At 42.8% G+C, this 21,016-nt stretch overlaps 1 protein-coding gene across 14 annotated transcripts in view; it reads left to right on the top strand.

Moving 5' to 3' along the window:
* Positions 1–21,016, top strand: part of mark2a (MAP/microtubule affinity-regulating kinase 2a) — a 29,152-nt gene that overhangs the window by 6,138 nt on the left and 1,998 nt on the right. For 3 of the 14 annotated variants that reach the window (XM_018729001.2, XM_018729002.2, XM_018729005.2), the window contains exons 2-16: positions 7,710–7,883; positions 8,187–8,240; positions 8,751–8,799; positions 9,831–9,896; positions 11,781–11,851; positions 12,057–12,113; positions 12,356–12,592; positions 12,729–12,848; positions 13,130–13,268; positions 13,488–13,600; positions 14,504–14,633; positions 15,022–15,173; positions 15,275–15,363; positions 17,169–17,312; positions 18,894–19,139. In XM_018729001.2, the coding sequence (XP_018584517.2) occupies positions 7,710–7,883; positions 8,187–8,240; positions 8,751–8,799; positions 9,831–9,896; positions 11,781–11,851; positions 12,057–12,113; positions 12,356–12,592; positions 12,729–12,848; positions 13,130–13,268; positions 13,488–13,600; positions 14,504–14,633; positions 15,022–15,173; positions 15,275–15,363; positions 17,169–17,312; positions 18,894–19,139 (1,841 nt within the window). Of the gene's footprint in view, positions 1–7,709; positions 7,884–8,186; positions 8,241–8,750; positions 8,800–9,830; positions 9,897–11,780; positions 11,852–12,056; positions 12,114–12,355; positions 12,593–12,728; positions 12,849–13,129; positions 13,269–13,487; positions 13,601–14,503; positions 14,634–15,021; positions 15,174–15,274; positions 15,364–17,168; positions 17,313–18,893; positions 19,140–19,726; positions 19,754–20,288; positions 20,360–21,016 lie in introns of those variants that run through there. The other 11 variants (XM_018728998.2, XM_018729000.2, XM_018729003.2 and 8 more) reach the window with 9 other exon arrangements.

Here is a 21,016-nt window from a genome sequence, read left to right on the forward strand (position 1 = left end):
TAATTAAATGTTTAATTACTATGTCTTTTGTGCTTTTCTACAGTAACACCACACCATGTAACTTTTACTTGTCAGCACTAAATAATTACTGCTGTGATTCTTTATTATAAAATTAATTTAGGTTTTTCCTTAATCTTGTGGATTTATATACCTTGAGTAATCAACATGTGCTCTGACAGCAAGTGCTTAGAAATGTATTCTGTGTAATGTTTATGCCAGTGTGTCTGAAGCCAGACCGAAATTGTGTTGTATTGTGGGTGAGTGAGCCATTTCAGATTTTTTTCCCCTTTCAAAAATAATGTTCTACTTCACACAAAAGAATCCAAGTTTATTTGACTTAAAACACAGATGCCTCTGTAACTGTGGTGATCAACAGTGGAGCTTAATTGTTTGTTGCATGACTGTGTTTCAGATTTGTCATACTGAATAATAATCAATGTTTGGGGATAAAGCAGGTGTGCAGCTTCATCACAGTCATCATGAACACCCTTTCCACTGACTGAGGTGAGGTTGGGCCACATGAATATCTGTGTCATTTCATTAGTTCTCTATGCTTTTGGCTGCCACCAATGAGCTGGATATGTGCAGGAAGCTGTCGCTTCATTACATCTCCAGTATCGCACACTGGGAGTCCCATTGTAATTTGCTACACCTTGCCAATACACAAATAATCAACAATTTATTTTTGATTCATGAGTGGTGATCTGGTTACATCCCTAGTGGAAAATACCTGCTGGGATGGCACTGTCATATCACATGCATCCAGCTCTTCATGAATGTAGCCAGGCTGCGGAACGGTCGTCTGTGTAATCTGTTCATTATGGTGGTTTGATGGCGTTTCAGCGTCTGGTGTTCTGAGCTGGTTTTGCTGACCTAGAGGGGTTAGTATAAAAAGGGCTTTGGCACAAGCATCTGAAAGCAAAAGATGAAGGGAAAACTTCATAGAACAGCCTGGTTGAACTGTTTGACAGGTTGGGCGTGCAGGATGTTGTTACAGTTGTGTGTGGTACATGTGTTAGTCTGACTGTAGCTGTGGACAGTGCTTCTGTTTGTCACAAGACACCAGCCTCTTGGATATGTGGCTGTTTGGGTTTTCACGTCTCATACTGCTTCGTGTGGTTTCAGAGCAGTGTTTCCCAGATTCACAAAGGCGTTATGCAAGCACAGTTGCTGTCCTGCCCTGCCTCCTTTTCTCACACATGCACACACATGCAAATATACAGTGGATGATATGAAGGAAGGCTGCTCTACTCTCAGCATAGTGGAGTATGAGGCATTCCTTTCCCCTAGTTTGTCAAAATGGTGTGTCTTGCATGTGGAGCATCCCCACTCAGCTCTGAGCTACCCTCCACCCCCACATTCTCTAGCCTCTTGCTCTTTCTGGTCTTCCAGCTGTCCCCAAGTCCCTTGTTTTGTATCCTGCATGTCATCCGGTAGTCTCTTGGTTAGCACTGGTTCCGTTTAGTATCCTGTGTCATACAGTGGTTCCTTGTTTAGCATTCTGTATCGTATGGTGGTCCCTGTGTTCAGCATCCTGTATATCATCCGGTGGTTCCCTGTTCAGAGCGCAGTGTGTCGTCAACTTTATTGCAGGATATGTTTCCTTCCCTATCGCTGCAGCATGCCTTCTGGAACAATATGAGCCATTTTCAGTCCTGACTGGTTCTTACAGTGGTCGGCAGTAGCTCTGTTCCAGGCTCTCTCTTTCTCTGTGGCCCTTTATGTCTAGTCATTTTTTGTGTCTGTGTATCACTTTTTTGTGTTGCTCTGTAGCCAGTCCACAGCCTATTATTCCATGGGACGATGCTTTCAAGGAGCATCCATAGTGTGGCCAGTTTACTTTTTTTTTGTTTTTGAACTTGGCCTCTGCAGGATTTGCAGCTCTGTTTTAGTGTGATTGTTAAATTTAACAAGAAAAAATAAGGACACAGATGTTTTACTTTGATAACATTAAGTAATGTAATATCTGACCTCCCCCCTCCCAGTGAAGAGAATTTTGGTTCTTGTTTATGATACTGGAACTGTGCACAACTATTGTGAAAGTGTTTTTTGCATAGAACAAGAAAAACACACAGCAACACCAGGAATATGTTATCTGAAGTAATTTCAAAGTAATATTTTGAGGAAAAAAATTTATGGGGAATATACTAAATTTATAACTTGCATTAGCGGTACTGTGGGAATGCAATAAGTCAGTGGTATTGAGGTTAAAACCTCGAATGGTTGTGTTACGGTGGATGATTTGTAGGGAAGTGTTTAAAATGCCAGTGCATTCCTTTCCTCTGTTTGTAAATACAAATTAGAAGTGACGTCTTCAGAACCGTCAGCTTGATAATGTGAAATTAGACCATCAGTCAGTGCGGCTGGAAAGGAACTTAAGCTATCGGTTATTTGGCCACCCACCCAGCTACTGGTCTCCAGGGGCTCATGATTACATCACAGCCGCACAGAAAGCGCCGAGAATTAAAAGCAGTTTTTGGGATGTTGTTTAAATACAATCTGTCAGCTAGTAGCTTGCCTCAAGAAGATAGTTCCAAGGAAACATTAAGAACCTTCAGGAATTCCAGCCCTATTGGCTTTGTGACATTTTGTTTTCGTGATACTGGTTAATATGGTTTCTAGTGGGGAGGTAAGTAGGCATCCGTGATTCCTTTTAACTTCTGGGAACTTTTGCATGGGTTATTCTTCAGGAAACGGTTTTATTGATGAGGTAAAATGATTTCTAGGTGCCCATTTTATTTCTTCCTGAGGCATGTGATTACAACCTTTCCAGTGGACAGAACTGTAGGTGTGCCTCATTTATGTTCAACAGATGGGTGTAGTGAATAGAGTCCTGGTAGAGCAGGTTAAGACCTGGTTTTCAAGTCAGTTTTTCCATTATCATCAGGTTTGTTTGTTCAGACCAAATGCTAGGTAATCCTGAATGGTGTGAATGCTGGATGTATACTAAAGATAAATAATGTGGCACTGCACTAAATTGTCAATGTTCCGTTAATTCCTTTGCCTCAGAACCTCATAGGTGTGCCAGTATTAAGGATAAACCATTTGGATGCTGTGCTGCTTTCATAAAATGAAGAAATGAAAGGTATTATTTCATTTCCTGTTATTGTATCAAGTTAGAGCAAGAGGCCTGTTTGTATTTACCCGTTGTTTAAGCCCACTTATAATACTAGGTACACCACAATTAAGCTACTTAAAATGATCTTCCCAGCCACATCTGAAGATCTTAACAGCATTTTAACACATGCTCATTTGCTCACAGCCACATTATTTAGAGTCATCAGTTCATGTAAAACTAGTTTTTGGACTGCAGGAGGAAACTGAAGAGCCCAGAAAAAATCCACACAAATGCAGAGAGAAAATGAAAACTCAGTATTGAGCCAGATTTGGACTCATGTTGGAACCTACAGGTCATGAGCTGTGAGGCACCATTGCTACCTGTTGTGCCACTGTGCTATTTAAGTCTAGTAAAACTTTTCATTGCCATATTTTAATAAACTGTACATCCACTGACATTTAAATCATTAATTTGTCTTTTGTAATGGTAAATGTTAGGTATTAGTAATTCATGATATATAGTTTAGTGGGATAGAGTATAAGGATATTAAAACCTAAAAGAAAATTTTCTGGTTTCATTAGGGAAATTTTCACTGCTGAAATGCTTTTTGTTCAATGGGTACCAGTACTGGGATTAACTATTTTATAGAACACATTTTAGGAAAGGCATCAACTAGATCAATAGTTTGAGTAAATGTTGCCTATTCTGGGTGCTCTTTTGAACATCGGTTTCAGCAGTTTCCTCCCAAGTGTTAGATGATTGCAGAGTACATCTAAGAACAGTAATTTCACACCAGGAATTAGTATTAAACCCAGTAGAATGGTACGGTATGAATATTTCCATTTTTGTACAATAGGATTGTCTTGTTAGCTTCCTCTGAGGGCAGTGAAAGAAGTGGTAAAACCATTTTCTTGAGAGACTGGGAAAAGGGGAAAAATTTGCTTTGGTAAAGCTGATTTTTGATTAAATTACCTTGTGGGCTTTGAACAGGCTTTGTACTGTTGCAAATATTTGGAGTTATTCAGATAAATTGCTGAATTAGAGCATGTCCAGAAAATGCCACGCCATGGTTATCGTTTATATCAGCTCTTTTTGTAAACTGACAGGTCCTTGCTGATGGTTGGTTTGTTTTTCAGAGTCTGAAATTAAGCTTTGTCCAGTGCCAGAAGAAGAGACCACTGATGTCCTGAGCGCAGCGAGTTGCCAGCAGTCCCCCCCCCCGCTTTGTTCCTCACAATTGCAGCCCACGCCTGTGCTGGCATGCCAGTGCTTGTTTGGAGCCTGACTGGTTCCGGCTGGCAGTTATCTCCCCCACCCCCGGCATATGATCCCATGTACCATAGTTTCGGCTTAATTACCAAACTGCCTCCAATTACCCAAACTTCCTGTTGGGTTTTTTGTCAGGTGGAAGAGCATCCACTTGATTTCTAACAAGGAAACAGCACAGGTTTTAATTTGGCTTGGGTTTAGACTGCTAAGCAGCCTAATGCTTTGAAAACTGATAAAGAAATGGAATGTTCCCCATAGAAAAGTTCTTCACCAAAAAGGTGATTTTGCCTCTGGAACAGGAAAACCCTTTTTTTGTGAGGCAGAAAGTCCATTAATCTGCAGAGTTCCCCCCCAACTCTATAAATCAAAACCTCTGTGCAATGTCATAGTGTTGTTAATTGCAGCTGAACAGGTCAATAGAACTATTGAGCTTTCAGTGGCTCAGGAGTGAATCATAACTGTCTGATCAGTTGCTCAGCACTGAGTGTATTGTGATCTGACTGGATTTTTTTTTTTTTTTTTTTTTTTTTTTGCGCTGCAAGTTGCAGTGGCCACACGCTCTCCTCAGCGTCTCTGCAGTGCCTCTTACATGGCTGGTCAGCGAGCTGTCTGTTAGGCACGGATTTGTGTCAGTTACAGTTCAGAGATTGAGGATGCATGCTTCGGTCCTGTGCCACACTCTCACTTGCTGAGTGTTTTAGCCAGTACTACTGGTCTGTAGCCGTGAAGAGAGCTGGCTAGTTGCTTGTAGAGAGAACTTTATGCTTAAAAACGTGAACAAAGCTAAAGGCTTCATCAGAAATTAGAATTGTAACAAACATGCCTTTTTTGGTTCTGCTTTATTTCACCTGGTATTTTTAAGTGGCAGTGTTAATATACTTTTTCTGAAGTATGGCGATGAATATTATCCTTATTTGGCTGATACCTTACTCGAAAGTGGTTTACAATATTACTTTTATATACTGTGCTATTTACAGTGAATTACCTGTTTGTACAGCAGTGTAATTTTGACTAGAACAGTTCAGGGTTAAGAACCTTGATCAAGGGTGCTACTCCATTCAGATTGGCATTCAAGCCCAATTTCTTTGATTGCAAGGCTCTAACATTACTCTGCTAGCTGCTTGGCATGTATTTATAGACTCCTACTGACATGCATTATGTAAAAGTTTTTTTTTGTTAGGTTCTTCTGAACCTGTTGTTGGTGCTGTCCTCACGGTTTGTGTCTTAACACTAAGTGCTCTGAACTTAAAACCCACACAGAAAAAAATCTGCTGGGGTCCACTTGCAAATACGTGCCTGTAATTTCCCATGCGATCAGAAAATATCTTAAAGGAACCAGCTCTCCAGACCAGTGTGAAATTTGTGAGGGTGATAGTCATATTTTCCACATGGAGATGATTTCTGATTAATCAACTTGTACATATGTTTTTTGTTACTGCCAGCTTTAGTCATTGAAAGCCTTTACATTTTTGTTGTCACTGATACAGTGGTGTGTCCTTCAAGAAGTCTTTGTGTCATCGCACACGCCCCAGAGTTTGAGGAGCGACAGAAAACCAAGTGCATCAGTGGCTTTGACAGGAACCAAAGAGTAGATGACATGTTATTTAATTAGAGTTGGTAAAGGTCTCAAAATCCTTAAATGTCTTCTTTGATGGCTTTCAACAATTGAGCACTTGGCACATTTTTTTTGAAAAAGCACTAAAACGTTTTACAAGAAAAATTCTGTTTACATTCCTTCTAAACAGGTTTATGTCTGAAGCTGTGTTAGGTCTTAGTGGGTTGTGTGCAGGTGATTACAACACCCCCAATATGCCATTTGTTAGTACCAACTTACTCTGTTGAGGGGGAAAAGTCCTGAACATGCCACGCTGTTCAAAAGAACTTTTTAATAAGATGTTTGCAGGTTGTGTTTTTCCCCATAATTTCTTGTCAATATAGGCCGAAATGTCATAAATGCTGAGACCTGTGTGCTTACTACGAATGTTAAAAGCAAGACGCTTACAAAGAGAACTGCACTTAAGGTGTGATTGTGCAACCTTGTGTTACAGTCATGGGAAATGCTTTACATTATTTTATTTATTTTTTAATGAAATACAGGTTTATGGGAGAGTGCTTCTTGCTTCTCCCGGTTGACAGACGTTCAGGCAGTACACAGTTTTTCACTTACCTCTCTGTTTGCGGTGTTTGTGGGAACACAACAATGCCTGTTAGATGGATTGCCTTCCAGTCTTGGCTCAGTCAGGTGGAAGAAGTACAGACAGCATCGCTGATGTCTCATGTGGACTTCCCAGATCTTGTGGTATGAATGGCAGTCTTGACAACCCACACAGATGTGCTCTGTGGTGATAGAACAGCAATAAATTACTGACAGTAGGCGCAAAGTTTGCGATGAAAGATTGGGTCCATATCCAGCCTTCCTAGTTTTAATAACTAACTCATAGGAGAATGACAGAGGGCATTGATGCTTTTCAGCAGGTTCTCTTACTTCTGAGCAGCTGATGTTTGTATGAAGGGTGACCTCAGACCAAAGTTCCAACATCATGTAAAGCAATTAAAGCAGGCTATGTTACCTGAGTATGGTTTTATATTCCCAAAAGCATCAAACGTGTGCTTTTAAATGTATTTTTTCTGCTTGCCCCTATTGAACAAATGTGGGTTAGGCTCGTTTAGGAGATTTCATAGGTTTTTTATAAGTCATTTGAAATTTAATTTTTAAAGAAGTTATTTTTTGGTAGGGGGATGCGGTGGCGCAGTGGGTTGGACCGCAGTCCTGCTCTCCGGTGGGTCTGGGGTTCGAGTCCCGCTTGGGGTGCCTTGCGGCGGACTGGCGTCCCGTCCTGGGTGTGTCCCCTCCCCCTCCAGCCTTACGCCGTGTGTTGCCAGGTAGGCTCCGGTTCCCCGTGACCCCGTCTGGGACGAGCGGTTCTGAAAATGTGTGTGTGTGTGTATTTTTTGGTATTCATTCACTTGGGTTGTGGGAGGATCTCTTTTCTGTTACTTGCAGGGCTGGCACAGGCCTGCAAGGAGACCCAAGTCTGTGTGATTAATGTTTCTCAGTTTTGCTGCTGGTGGGGATGGCCTTCAATGGTGATAGAACCAGGCAACTTTAGTTTCTCAGAAGAGAAAGCCCACTGCACCTTTTATCGTTTCAGGTGGTAGGGGAAACCCTTTTTATGAATTTATTTCTTGTTTAATTTAGCTTGTTCCAATAGTGGTGATTAAAAATGTTACACACTGGAATATTTCAGTCTGCAACCTCAATATGTTCATAATGACATTTTATGGCTTGACTTTTCTCAGATCCATACTGTCACACTGTCACTCATTTCAGCTGTGTCTCTGTGTGACTTGGTAGTTTTCCCCCTGCTTTTGTGTTCTGCAGTCTCACTCCGAGTCTAAAGCAGGGGTCCGGTCCAGCATGCCTCGGTGCCGAAGCTCCATTGCTGCAACGACAGAAGAGCAGCCGCACATTGGCCATTACCGACTGCTCAAGACCATTGGCAAGGGAAACTTTGCTAAGGTCAAGCTTGCAAGACATGTCCTCACAGGGAAGGAGGTGAGTCTGAGCTACAGCCACAGGCAGTAGTACATGGGCACGTATTGGGTAGATTCCCTGAGAAAGGCCAGACATCTTCAATATACGTATAAAACCTCCTGCTGGTTAGTAACGGCGCTGGGTCATTGGGTATATTTTTTCCCCACTGTAAAAATGCTTGTACATTTGCATGGGACCCCAGAGTTTTACGATTTCTGTGTATTAAAAAAAAAAATAAATAAATTGCCTCTGCATGTTCTGAAGTTTGTCTGTGGGGTCTCAAGTTTGTGTTGATTGTGTTGTGTGGTGATTTTACTCTTCAAGGTGGCAGTGAAAATCATAGACAAGACTCAGCTGAATTCTTCTAGTCTCCAAAAGGTGAGTCTAATGTTCTAACGATGTAGAATCTGCTTGGTACCATTTGTAGAAAATAAAACAAATATTGAACATATTTTTCAAACATGTAAAAATAATTGGTATTTCAAAACATGTTAAGCAATTTATAATGGACTGAACCAAATGGTTGGCCCATTTTTTGGGATATTCTGATCCTTCTCCAAAGCAGGCAGGCTCATTTGATTGTACTGCCTCCAAAGGTTAGGGGAAGAGAGGGACGATTAGTAGAAATTAAACTCATTGACTGGGTGGAGTTCCAGTGACTTGTGTACATGCTGCCTTTTCTTTTTGTCACTCTTTCTGGTGTGGGTGCGTACACACATACACACGCAGCGTTACTAGTCTCCATAAGTCTTTTTGCAAGCTGGAACCATAAGTAGCTACTTTAGCCCTGTGTGAAGTGGTATGTTCTGAAACAAAGTGCGACTCTAGTCATGTTTAATTTTCCACAACCCTGTGTTTCAGTACCATCTGTTTGTCTGTCTTCCACAGCTGTTTCGGGAAGTGAGGATAATGAAACTCTTGAACCACCCCAATATTGGTGAGTGTGGGCTGGCTGCTTGAGCTTGTTGCAGCTTAACTTGAAATTCTGGATCAACGTTCTTGACTTCCCATCAAATGGAATCCGGTTTCAACACCGAATCCGGTAACTCGACAGGCCGAACCAGAAGGTCTGGTTAATTAACACAAACACAACCTCGCAGAGGATTACTTTTTGGATCTTATACTAATCCTGATATGAGAGGCCTAAGTGACCAGTCCTTCGTCCGCATGCTGGTTCTATTCTAAAATTAGTGACAAAAAAATCAAGTTAAATTTTAAGGCTACATATGAGGCAATGCAGAACAGTTACTGAATTAGTGTGTACTGAAGAATATGAGAAACACGGTAAAAAATGTGTAAATACACAATGGAGTGACCACACCAGTTTAAAAAAAAAAAAAAAAAACAATGTTTAAATAAGCCAGTACTTTAAATGAAAGCAAAGCTAGGCAACTAATTTTTATTACTTTTGTTGTTGTTAAAAATACTTGTACGCTGCACTCTTGTGTGCAAGGGTCTATTTAACATTTTCAAGTGGCAGGAAACAATGGTAAAGTAAATTTGAGAAAAGTATTATTTGTAATGTTTTTATATTTCTACATATAAATATAAAATTATAGTTGTCAAATATTAGGAAAAATATTCATGAATAAATATTAGCGATAAACCAAAAAATGGTTGGTTGTCAAGTCTTTTAGCTTGGTAAATCTTGTTCTGATTGATTTAGAATTTTTGGTAAACCCATGAGTTTGACTTTCATTGACACTTTTTTTTTTCAGTATCTTGAGAATGTCTACATTCCACATTTATTAATTTTACTGAGAAACCCTCTTCCAATGTTGTCTACAATTACCAACCCATTGATATACAGCTGGGCATTTAAGTTTTAAAATCGTCGCAGTGTATTTGTTGTGTAAACAACATTGAGGGCTGAAGTTATACAGTATTTTACTGTTTCATGGATATCTGTGAATTACCTTTTTATATTTTCAATTTAAGTATTAATTCACTGTCCTTTTGCCTCTGCAGTGAAATTGTTTGAAGTAATTGAGACAGAGAAGACCCTGTACCTAGTGATGGAATATGCCAGTGGAGGTCAGCACTTCTTTCATTACTACTTTTAATCATACCATTTTATAGCATACGTGATAATGTATCATTTGTACCCCTTCCTGACAACCTGTGGCAGTTATTTCATCTGGGTTGCTAATCAAATGTGAAAAGGAAACAGATGACTTTGCTTGAAGTACTAAGATAACAGTATTGTTTGGATCAGTGTCCATTGAGTCTAGAGTTCAGTTTTCTTAGCCATCCCTTTCTGCTGCTCTCCTGGGGACAGGCACGGCTGTGCAAGGTCCATTGCATGAACAGGACCAAAGGTTGAAATGGTTGATCTTCCAGAATTTGCTTTCTTAGTAAATTTAATGATCTATGCATCATTTTATGTTTAGCTACTGTGCTGTTACCTGTCCTCATGCAGGACATAAAGGACACTGAATTGTTCCACAAAGGACCCCTGATGAGGACAGATACGTTGCGTAACACTGGAGTGAAGAGTTGCTACTAGTTTAACAAGTATTTTCACTGAATGAAGCAGTTGAATCAAGCCTCCTCTGATTCATGCATTCTGACCAAACATGCCTTTTTTTGCGTAATGCATTCTGTGAAGGTCAGGGAGGGGCAGTAGCGCCGTTGAGTAGCGAGCAGCCTGTCCGTGAAGTATCAAAACTGCAGCATCCCTCACAGTTACCTCTTTAATTAAGTGAATCAGGAGACTTTGGGCTCAAGGAGCACGATTCACCTTGATGATTCAGTGTCTTAGTTCAGCAAGGTTCACCCTGAGCAATTGCACTGACTCATGCAGGTTCTCTCAGCGGTGATGCAATGCCTGCTCTAAAATTGTGTTCGTATTGTCTGAACTCATATCCATTTATGTTCAGTGTAAATACTGAACATTTAAAGTGATGTAATTTTTTCATCCAGTCGCCCCCTCCAACCCACAAGAGAACTGTCATGTGATGCAAGAGTATGTTAAATAACAAAAGAGTAGTGTTTGTTGTGGTGGCTGGTGAATGATTCTAAGTGTCTGAACCAATTGATCACCAAAGGGGCTGCGAAGCACAGCTGGATGATGACATCCCAGCCAGTGGAAGAGGAACAAAATCTCACCCATCTGACTTGTTTGAACTTGTCTGACACATTGAGCCAGATTCCATCCAGCCCCACCTGTCCAGATCCCACAGTCCCTTTCAGAAGTCCCCGTTAAGGCCTGTGATAAATGCTTGTTGGGGCAGTGACCCAGCAACTCTGCTTGTATAGATGTGTGCTGAGCAGCAAACGGAAGAAAACAACCACCCACACAGTAGGCTGAAGGAAAGGGGGACGGCACAGGTGGGACTTGGAACCAGCAGCTCCACTCCACCCGGAATGAACGTGTCTGACGCACAAATCTTGAGGAAGCCTGTTTTGGTTGCAGTGATGGTGTGAATTAATTTGCAGTTTGTTTGTGCACCACTCCATAACTATAATAAATCCAGGTAAACAAAAGGAAAAGTACACCCTCTAAAGCAGCCAGGTTCCTCTGCATGCTTCATGAATTAAGTTCTTCCCTGTTTTTAAAACAGAGGGCAAAACTTGTCTCAGAGATCCCCTCTTGGCTGATCTCGCACCTCTGCCCTCCCCTGGTCCCGTACTCCTCAGGTGAAGTCATTACTTATTTTCCAAAGTGGGAATGAGGTGTCTGCCCTCAGGCAGCTGATCTAATGACAGGTACTGCTTCAGAATGGAGTAAAAAGGAACAGAACTTAGGGTGTGTTGGGAATATGGAAGCATGGCAAGACCAGACTGTTCTACAGTTTTCTTTTTTCTCCTTCCTTTTTTCCAGCTGTTTCAGGCAGATTGTTCAGACTTGGCTTTCTGAAGCAACTATATTTGAACACAGTACTAAATGAAACCCTGTCTTTCTTTTACATCCCCCAGGTGAAGTGTTTGATTACCTTGTTGCTCATGGGCGGATGAAGGAGAAGGAAGCTAGAGCTAAGTTTCGACAGGTAAGCTCCTCAGCTCCACCCACATTTGGTCTCAGTAAAAATGATGTCAGTTTTTCAGTGGGGAAAAAGGCAACTGACAAGCCTTTACATGTTTTCCATGTGAAAGGTTTTAGAAGGAAATGAGATGTAAAATATTTGTATCCAAAAGAGTTTTTCACTATTATATGCAGAATTTCCATAGTGTGTCTATGCCTCTTCTCTGCAGATTGTGTCGGCAGTGCAGTACTGTCACCAGAAGTGCATCGTGCATCGAGATCTCAAGGTGAGGATATGAGACAAGGCTGGGGAGTGATGTGTGTATGCTTGCTTTATTTTTATTTGTTCTTTTATATGTGCCTCTGTGCCTTTATCTTAGAGCGTGGGTGTGTGTATCTCAGTCTGTGTGGGGGTGGTGTGGTGGAAGAAGGCTTTTGGGAAGCGTGAGGAATGTGTCCCAGTCAGCGGTGTTGCTGATCATGTGCAGCTGCTGCCTTTGTAAAAGTCTGTTGTGTCGTCCTGTGCCAGGCTGAGAACCTCCTTCTAGATGCTGACATGAACATCAAGATTGCCGACTTCGGCTTTAGCAATGAGTTTACTCTGGGCAACAAGCTGGACACGTTCTGCGGCAGCCCCCCATATGCTGCCCCTGAGCTCTTCCAGGGAAAGAAATATGACGGCCCAGAGGTTGATGTGTGGAGCCTGGGGGTCATCCTGTACACATTGGTCAGCGGATCACTGCCCTTTGATGGACAGAACCTCAAGGTCCGTGTGACTGGGTGGATGTTAACTCCTCAATTCTCTGCTGCCCTCTTCCCTGCCTCCCCATCCTAATTTCTTCCACAACAATCCCGTACTTTATCTCCCAGACTCCTTCACCCGTGTGCTCTCTCTTGTTCAGGAACTGCGTGAACGGGTACTAAGGGGGAAGTACAGGATCCCCTTCTACATGTCCACTGACTGTGAGAACCTGCTGAAGAAGTTCCTCATCCTAAACCCCACCAAGCGGGGCAGCCTGGAGGTCAGTCTTGCAGGCACTCAGTTTCATTTCCCACTTGTCTTTCTGTGCCTGCACTCAACTAAATCAAAGTTCAAAGGTCATGCACTATGGCCCTGAATCCTTTTGTACAAGGATTTTCACATATCTGTGAAATGTCTGCTCCTCAGGTGACTCCCCCCCCCCCCCCCCTAAGGTGACAAGCACAGCCTGGCTTTTAATTTTGTTGTGTATTGATATGTGGCATTCAGCACCGTGTTCCCTGTCAAAAAATATTGCCTTTTCTACTCCTCTGTTGGGTCCAGCAGCAGATCATGAAGGACCGTTGGATGAATGTGGGCCATGAGGATGACGAACTTAAACCCTACCAGGAGCCACAACCCGACTACAAGGACCCCAGGCGGACAGGTCAGCGTCCTGGCACAGGAGGGGATTGGAAGAGAGGTGGGGCAGGAGTTCACTGGGAAAGGGGCGTGGCCTGTGGTGTGGTGATGGTCTCCTCTGCTGTTTCCCTGTGCATGACCGTGAGTTGCTGTCTTCTCAAATGGAGCCCCATTCCTTTCAGTGCCCTTTCACTACTTATGAGAATTCCTGTGTTCTCACTGGTGCTGTGACTGCATATGCAATCACTATGTGGTAATTCCCTTTCTCTGCCTCACCCAGAGCTCATGATACAAATGGGCTACTCCCAGGATGAGATCCAGGACTCCCTTGTCAACCAAAAATACAATGAGGTCATGGCTACGTACCTGCTGCTGGACTACAGGAACTCAGAGGTACAAGTGTTCTCTCTCACATGTGTAACACAGACACACACTGTCACATTCCTAACAGGAACACAGAAGTACGCTGTGATGTACATAACCCCCAAGCACACACCTACTGCTGGATGACAGGAACTCTACTGCACAGCTACCCACTCTGTGTTGAATTACTATTATTTATTACTATTCATTTAGCTGGTGTTTTTCTCCAACGTGACTTAGTGTTAGGTTTGACTATTAAGCTGTTTATAATAATTTCACTTTGTACAGTAGGGTAGTTTTTAACTGCATCAATTTAAGATAAGTGCATTGATCAAGGATACTAGGGCAGGAGTGTGAATTTGGACCCCGTTATATTGATTGCAAAGTGGTGATATTAACCGCTACGCCACCTGTTGTCTCAAGTAGTTCATCTATCTGTCACTTGACTGACTGGTAGGGTTTTAGGTGTATGAAACATTTTGGGATAAATAGACGTGTATAAAATCAAGGAAGTGTTTTGAGTTTGAAGTTATACAGAGATATCAAAAATAACTGAAATGAATATGTGTAATGTAATTGAAAGCAACCAAAATAATTTTAAGCCAAGCATGCCGTACAAGGATAGCTTATCTTAAACTACACAACAGAGCTGGGTCTGGCTGCGTTGCCACAAAGACTACTTTCATTGCCTTATTCTTGAGCACATACAGGAATGCAAGCCAAGGTCATTTTGGTAAATCTTAAATTCTCAGATTTCAGGATGAGACAGTGGTACAGCTTATAGTTTGAAATGTAAATGTAGGAACAAAGAAAACAATGCAGCATGAGCACACACACCTCCCAGTATTCATGTTTAGTGCAGTCACCATTAAGGAGGAGGATGATACTGTTCCTATTGCTGACTTTTCCTGTTTCTTCTCATCTTCCCCTCAGCTGGGTGAGGGTGTGAACCTCTTACTGAAGCCCCGCCCTTCTGACATCAACAGCAGTGTTCAGTCTCCACCTCACAAGGTACAGCGCAGTGTCTCATCCAGTCAGAAACCCCGGAGAGCCACTGATCAAGGTAGACCACAGCAGGAGAAGCTGTTGTGTATTAAAATGGTTACTGTGCATTCTTTCCCTTATTTCCTCTTCCTTACAAATCTTTGTTTTATTGTGTTTTATTTATGTACTTATTCATTAAGCTGATGCTTTTCGCCAAAGCAAATTACAGTATTAAGCTACTTACAATGGTTTACCCATTTATGCAGCAGTGTAATTTTTACTGTATGAGTTCAGCATAAGTACTTTGATCAACGGTGCTACAGTGGTAGAGGGTATTCAAATCTGGGACTTTCTATTGCAAGGCAGTGACATTAACCATTGTGTCACCTACTGCTGTACCCTACACCTACCCTGCAAATGCTACACCTTTTCCAGCAGTCTTATTTTTCCTTCTTTGCTTCTGTCAGGCCCCACCTCTTACTCCAAGCGTTCCCATGGTGACAACAAACATACCACGCCAGAAGATGCTGGGAGAAAAGGTTCAGGTGGCTCTGCCAAAGTGCCCCCTAGCCCCTTGCCTTCGGGCGACCGTAAAAAAGCGACTCCCACCCCCTCCACAGTAAGTATGTACAAAACTTGTAGTGGCCCACCCCCCGGTCCACAACAGGCTGTGAAGTACATTTTTCTGACTGTGCTCCACCCTGCCCCTTTGCCCCACAGAACAGTGTCCAGTCCACTGGTACGAGTCGGAGTCGCAGCTCTCCGGCCCCTGAGAGAGCCACGCTGGGGGTGCAGAATGGGAAGGACAGGTGGGCACACTGCCTTTCCATGTTGTTTATCTATGAGATTATAGCGAAACTGTAGAAGTCCTGCTCTTCTTGAGAAGAATTTATTAGCTGTTAAGTCAGTGAGGCATGTGCCATGAGGTCAGGTCAGGTGAACTATACCATGGTCTATTTCTTTGGGGGATGAGCACCCTTTTACCACTTCTGCTGAGGTCCAATCAGTCTTACAAGATGCTGCTTTTCCCCAACCTTATATACTTTATTGACCAGCAGGCCACTTCTCAGACTATATTTATTGTATAAGTGTTAATGATATCATGACAAGTGCTTGCTTGGTACAATCTACATCTGAGCCTTTTGCCCTACCCAGCGTGCGGATAGTTTGTGTTCTGCATTGTGGTATACGTGTCTGTCTGACACAAGAAACACACCTGGCTGATACTCTGATCCTTGCGATGACCTCAATTCCTCCATCTGGTAAACGAGCTCTTGCAACACCTGTGGCCCTGTGGGGGACAGACTGTGGCAAACGCCATGTGCTGGTGCTGTGCATTGAATGAAATAATAGTAATGATTATGAGGCAGGTGTACCATATTTATGGACACATGTAACCAGAAGACTGTTTGCATCATTCACATCCCTGCTGTAGTACTCTTGAGCAAATAACCGTGAGCTGAGTTACTCCTGTGACCTTTCAGAGTTGTATGAATGAATAAAAATGTCATGTCAGTATTGAAATTATTTTGTAGGTCATAATTCTAATTTTTATTTAATTGGCATGCTGGCATACACATTTATACAGGTCAACTGAAGAACTTTGCTCAAGGGTCCCTTTCAGCCATTTTGGTACCACGTCTTCACCAGACAATAGTGTTCCTTCTTTGGGTGGGGGGTGTTGGGGAGTTAACTTCAGTATTTTTTCTAGTTGTGTGTTTTTCCCTGCTGCTTTGTTGATAGTGACAGTCCAGAGGCAGTTTCATGTGCCTCCTTTGCTCTCCTCACTAAGCAGAGAACAAAATTCACCTAATGGAGTCTCTAAAAAGTCGTGCCTCAGGACAGGGTTTGAAATTCACATTGCGGTCATGAAACAAGCGCTGGAACGAATTGCATGTCAGCAGGCCGACCTTCCCCCACAGCCTCTTCCCACCTTGCTTGCTGTTCTCGCTTAACCTTGTCGTGTCTGTGACTGGCACCTTTGACCCCACGGCCTCTGCTATAAGTGCGTGTTTATGGTACATCTGCATACCCAGCCATAATGTTAGGTTCACCACGATTCTCCAAAAAGTTTGAATAACATTCTAACATGTTTTAATCCTTTTTTGGAATTTCTGCTCATGTATTTCCCTGATGTGTTTGAGCCAAGCTTTTCTCTCTGGTTTGTTTTTTTTTTTTTTTGTTTATCTGAAAGCGAGGTTGCAAGCCCTGTCTGACCTCAGTAACCTGTTAATGGTTTTTGAATTTATTGTTGTGATCCTGTTTGTTGCGGTTGGGTGGGTGTTTGTCCCCTTACTCCTACCTGTCTCCATCTTTCCCTTGTGCTGATTTATGGTGAAAACAATGGTTAATGTGTGTAGTCAGAGTTTAAGCTCCTCATAGACAGTAGGTGTTTTATATTTTTGCCTTAAACTTGCACGGTCTTCAGTATGCTGTACAATTTGTGTGTCTGTTGGTGTCCTCACTTTGTTGCTGATGCCTCTGGTCTCTTGTGTGTTCCATTGTCCTCATTTGCAGCTTCTAACCTGTCTTCCACTACTGCCCCTCCTCACACTGACCCTTCTGGTGAGGGTGGAGAATTTGGTGGCCACTTTTACTAATTGTCTCCCCTCAGCTTGAACACCCCTGGGTCCCGTGCCTCCACCACCTCGGCAGCTATCATCCTGTCAGGCACCACCTCCTCCCGCCCACGCCACCACAAGTCCCTGTCCTCTTCCACCCACCCATGCCCCCCTGACCTCCATGCACAGCAGCCCAGGCAAGTGGGAGACAGTAAGGGGGCCATGGTGCTGGTGAAAAAGCAAAGGGAGATTCTGAAAAGGACAAGTCTTGGGAAAGGGAATTGGAGGTTCAGTTAGGGATTTCAGATCAAATTGAGAGGTTAAATTCACCGTGCAGGAATGGATTAGAAGAGCCTAATTTAATTTTAGCTCAAAAACTGCTCCTGGAAAGTGAAAGCTCAGTACAGCTCTCACTAAGCAGACCGTGTAAAGCAGAAATGGTACCTTTTTAGCCAGCAGGCTCCATGTAAAGGGGGGGGAATTGGTGCTTTCTTGGTAGCGCTGACAAATGTATCCAGAATTAAGGTTTTGGGAAATGAGTGAGGCACACAAAAAAACCATACCTCCCTATAGATGTGCTCAAATTTGCCCTGTCCACATCCATGTTTTCTGCTCTCAGCCTTGGCCTTCCCGTGTCTGCCCTCTTTGGTAAGCTGGCAAAATGGCACTGCTTCTAACCCTGCACTAACAAGAATCAGACTAACAGTGGGGTCCCACTCCTTTGTCACTCACTGTCCACTGCTGTGATCTACACCACATCCCTTACCAGCATTCGGACTGGAGTGTGCTCCCCTGTTGGCGGAAACCCCAAAGGTCCACACTGCCCCACGGTTCTACATGCCAGGCAGCTCTGGGGTCCAGGCACAAAATCTCTGTAAAGTCCCTATAAGGATTCTAATCAACCTGCTGTGTTACATGTTAAAGATTGCAAAAAACATCAAAGATTTTATTAACCTCTAGCTTTGCCTCATTTATAAATCTTCCTCATTTTAAGACACGGCAAACACAAGCATATTTGTACATGTGCACATTGTCACATTGTCTTAGGTGACTCGCCACTAGTATGCACAGCATGCCAGCTCAGACAATGTTACAGTAGACCCATGGGTATCCTGAAAGGATTGGGTACACTCATGCACACAGATTGCTCCTTTTTCCCCAGACACATCTACACGTGATTCAGTGCTCAGCACGTGTGTTTACCAAGGACACAACATCCCCTTGTCCCTGTCTGTGCATGCGTGGTTCCTGGCCTGCAAGCTCATGTTTCACTAGCTGCAGCAGCTTACCTGCTCCATCACATTGGTGTGGCTGTCATAAGCAATCGCGTCACAACATCTCAGCCACATGTGCACTAGCAGAAGGATATCTGTAATGCTGTATTGGTGTACATGCCTGCTGTCGGGAGTGTGTCACTGAATGTGTGGACTATGAAGTTATCAGGGAAATATGCGTCTCGTCTTGTTTGGTCTTGTTTTAATGTAATTGCTGTTGAAATGATGGATGGAAATAGGCTTTCTTAAAAAGGGTAAATGAGTTGACAATGAAATGCATTTCAAAAAATGTGGAAACTGACACAGAATAGTTTAACATAGAAAAATAAAAAAAATGGAAGTCGGCTTAGGAATTTTGAGAGACCTTTGTGACCCTTTTATGTGATTATGTGTTTAGGGTGTACAGTCAGTGTTTTTATATTATTGTTATTTAATATTTTATTAAGAACAAGTTATGAAACTCAAAATACCTTGTATTTTACCCCTTAAATTTAAAAACTACAGCACCACCCCTCAGAGAATGCCAGTGGCGTCTCCCTCTGCACACAACATCAGTAGCTCCACGGTGACAGACCGCACCAACTTCTCCAGAGGGGTGGCCATCCGCAACACCTTCCACGCGGGGCAGAGGCCATCGCGAGAGCAGCACGGGACACCGGCCTCCCCATCCCTCTCCCAGGGAAACAGCCAGCCGCGCCGTCCTGCAGCCTCGGGCATCTTCAGCAAGTTCACCTCCAAGTTTGTGCGCAGGTGAGAGTAATGGGAGAGGCTGGGGTCAACAGTGGGGCGTGTGTGAAGTTAGCACTAACCCTCCTAGCATTTTACTGGGGGTTATGTGACCTTGTAGTATTATTGTAGCTTATGGATGTCTGGACAGTCTCAATATTAATAACTGTGTGTTTGAAGGGGCACATTTTTACACTTGCGTTTTTCCTCCCAGTACATTTATCCACCCTGTTAGCATTCTCCACCTTCAGGACCACTTGGTCTTCAACTTCGTGATTGTCCAACTTTTATTTATTAATGAAATGAAAGAACAAAATTAGAAAATGCATTTTTTTCCTGGAGTGAACAGAAATGCATTATTTAGTTCAAAATCATTGTAACCTGAGTTTATGCATTTCTCACTTTAGCTCTTTCTGCGGTCCTAGTGACTGTGTGCCCTTCCGTCTAACAAACGCAAACATTTCCATGTTCCTTCAGTGTTTCCAGACGTGACAGTCAGCACATCTGGCCTTCTGTCTCTAACTAAATGGGTATTTGAAATAGTCTTGTGTTACTGTGTTCCAGTCCAAGTTTGTGTACAGTTTTTTCCCTTTTTTTCTACATTTTCATAGAACTTTCTCATTAAGATTAACCAAAAGGTAGGCAATAACAAGAACGTACTTTCCTCAAGTATTTTTGTTTGTTGTCGGGTTGTTGCGGTCTCCCCTTTGTTAATGGTTCTACTGCATCTGTAAGTAAGGTATGTGTTTTCCCTCCTGTCAGGGTGGGTTAACAGTTGCTCTGCTACTAATTCCCAGTGTTGTCTACCCCCGCCCCCAACTCAGGCAGATCCAAGTCTCTCTTTGAATCCATCCCCTTCTGTTTGTTCCATGTGACCAAACAAAGCACAACCCAAAGCTGCAGCAAGACAGAATAAATGCTGTGTGCGTTTGCCGTTCACATGGTGGTGGGTTCAGTTGCTCAGGTCATGTCCTGATTCTGATGTGGTAAAAACCAGGTGTCTGTGGTGCTGAGCAGTCTATCAAATGGCGATGGTATACGTCTTTCATCCTTGTGCCACAGGCAGGTGTAGGAAAATGGTGTATGAAAGGAAGACTCTTCTGTGTGTGTGTGTGTGTGTGTGTGTGAGAAAGAGATGGAGAGAGACTTGCGAACTTCCCCTTCTCATTTCAGCATGGCAACTGAGTGATGGAGAGTGAGGACAGTGTCTGCAGGGGGTGTGTGGAGCCCAATGTTGAGCTGGAGGGGGTGTGTACTAATGGCTTTTATGTCTGTGGAAGGGGGGGTGTCGTGGGAGCTGTGGTGGTGGTTGGTGGTGGTTTGTGGGATATAACCCCCTAACAGAGAGCTGACTTTTCCATTCCAGACATGAAAAGAAATATCAACGCAGTTAACAGCAGGCAGTCTGCTTGTGCTGCTGCTCATCAATATTATTGAAAATATTGACTAACATATGATAAATAGTTTGTTCCAAACATAGCTCATTAAGTAGGAGTGACTGATTGGTCTGTCTTCACAAAGTGTGCAGTTTTGCCTGCTGGATATGGTGGAAGAGCCATGATGGACAAAAATTGTGATTATGGACAGGGTGCCTGCTGTTGTACCTTGGAGAAAGGTTCTTCAACTGAAGTGTGATGTAACAGTCAGCCTTGCAACTAACATGTTTAGTAAATTGTGTAATATACCAGAAGTATTTATTGAATTTTATATATGTAAGAAGTATTGTAGAATGAATAGCATTAATATTTTGTAATCCCAAATTGCTAGAGCAAGAAAAAATTTATTCAGTGAGGAAAATGTGGACTACTTTCCATTTCTATGTATAAGATGAAATACACCAGTAATATTTTCACTGTTAGCTATGGCTGTAATAATAGGCATTTTTCCAACACCAGCAGATC

The sequence above is a fragment of the Scleropages formosus genome, chromosome 21 (genome assembly GCF_900964775.1).
Source record: "Scleropages formosus chromosome 21, fSclFor1.1, whole genome shotgun sequence".
Classification (NCBI taxonomy): domain Eukaryota; kingdom Metazoa; phylum Chordata; class Actinopteri; order Osteoglossiformes; family Osteoglossidae; genus Scleropages; species Scleropages formosus.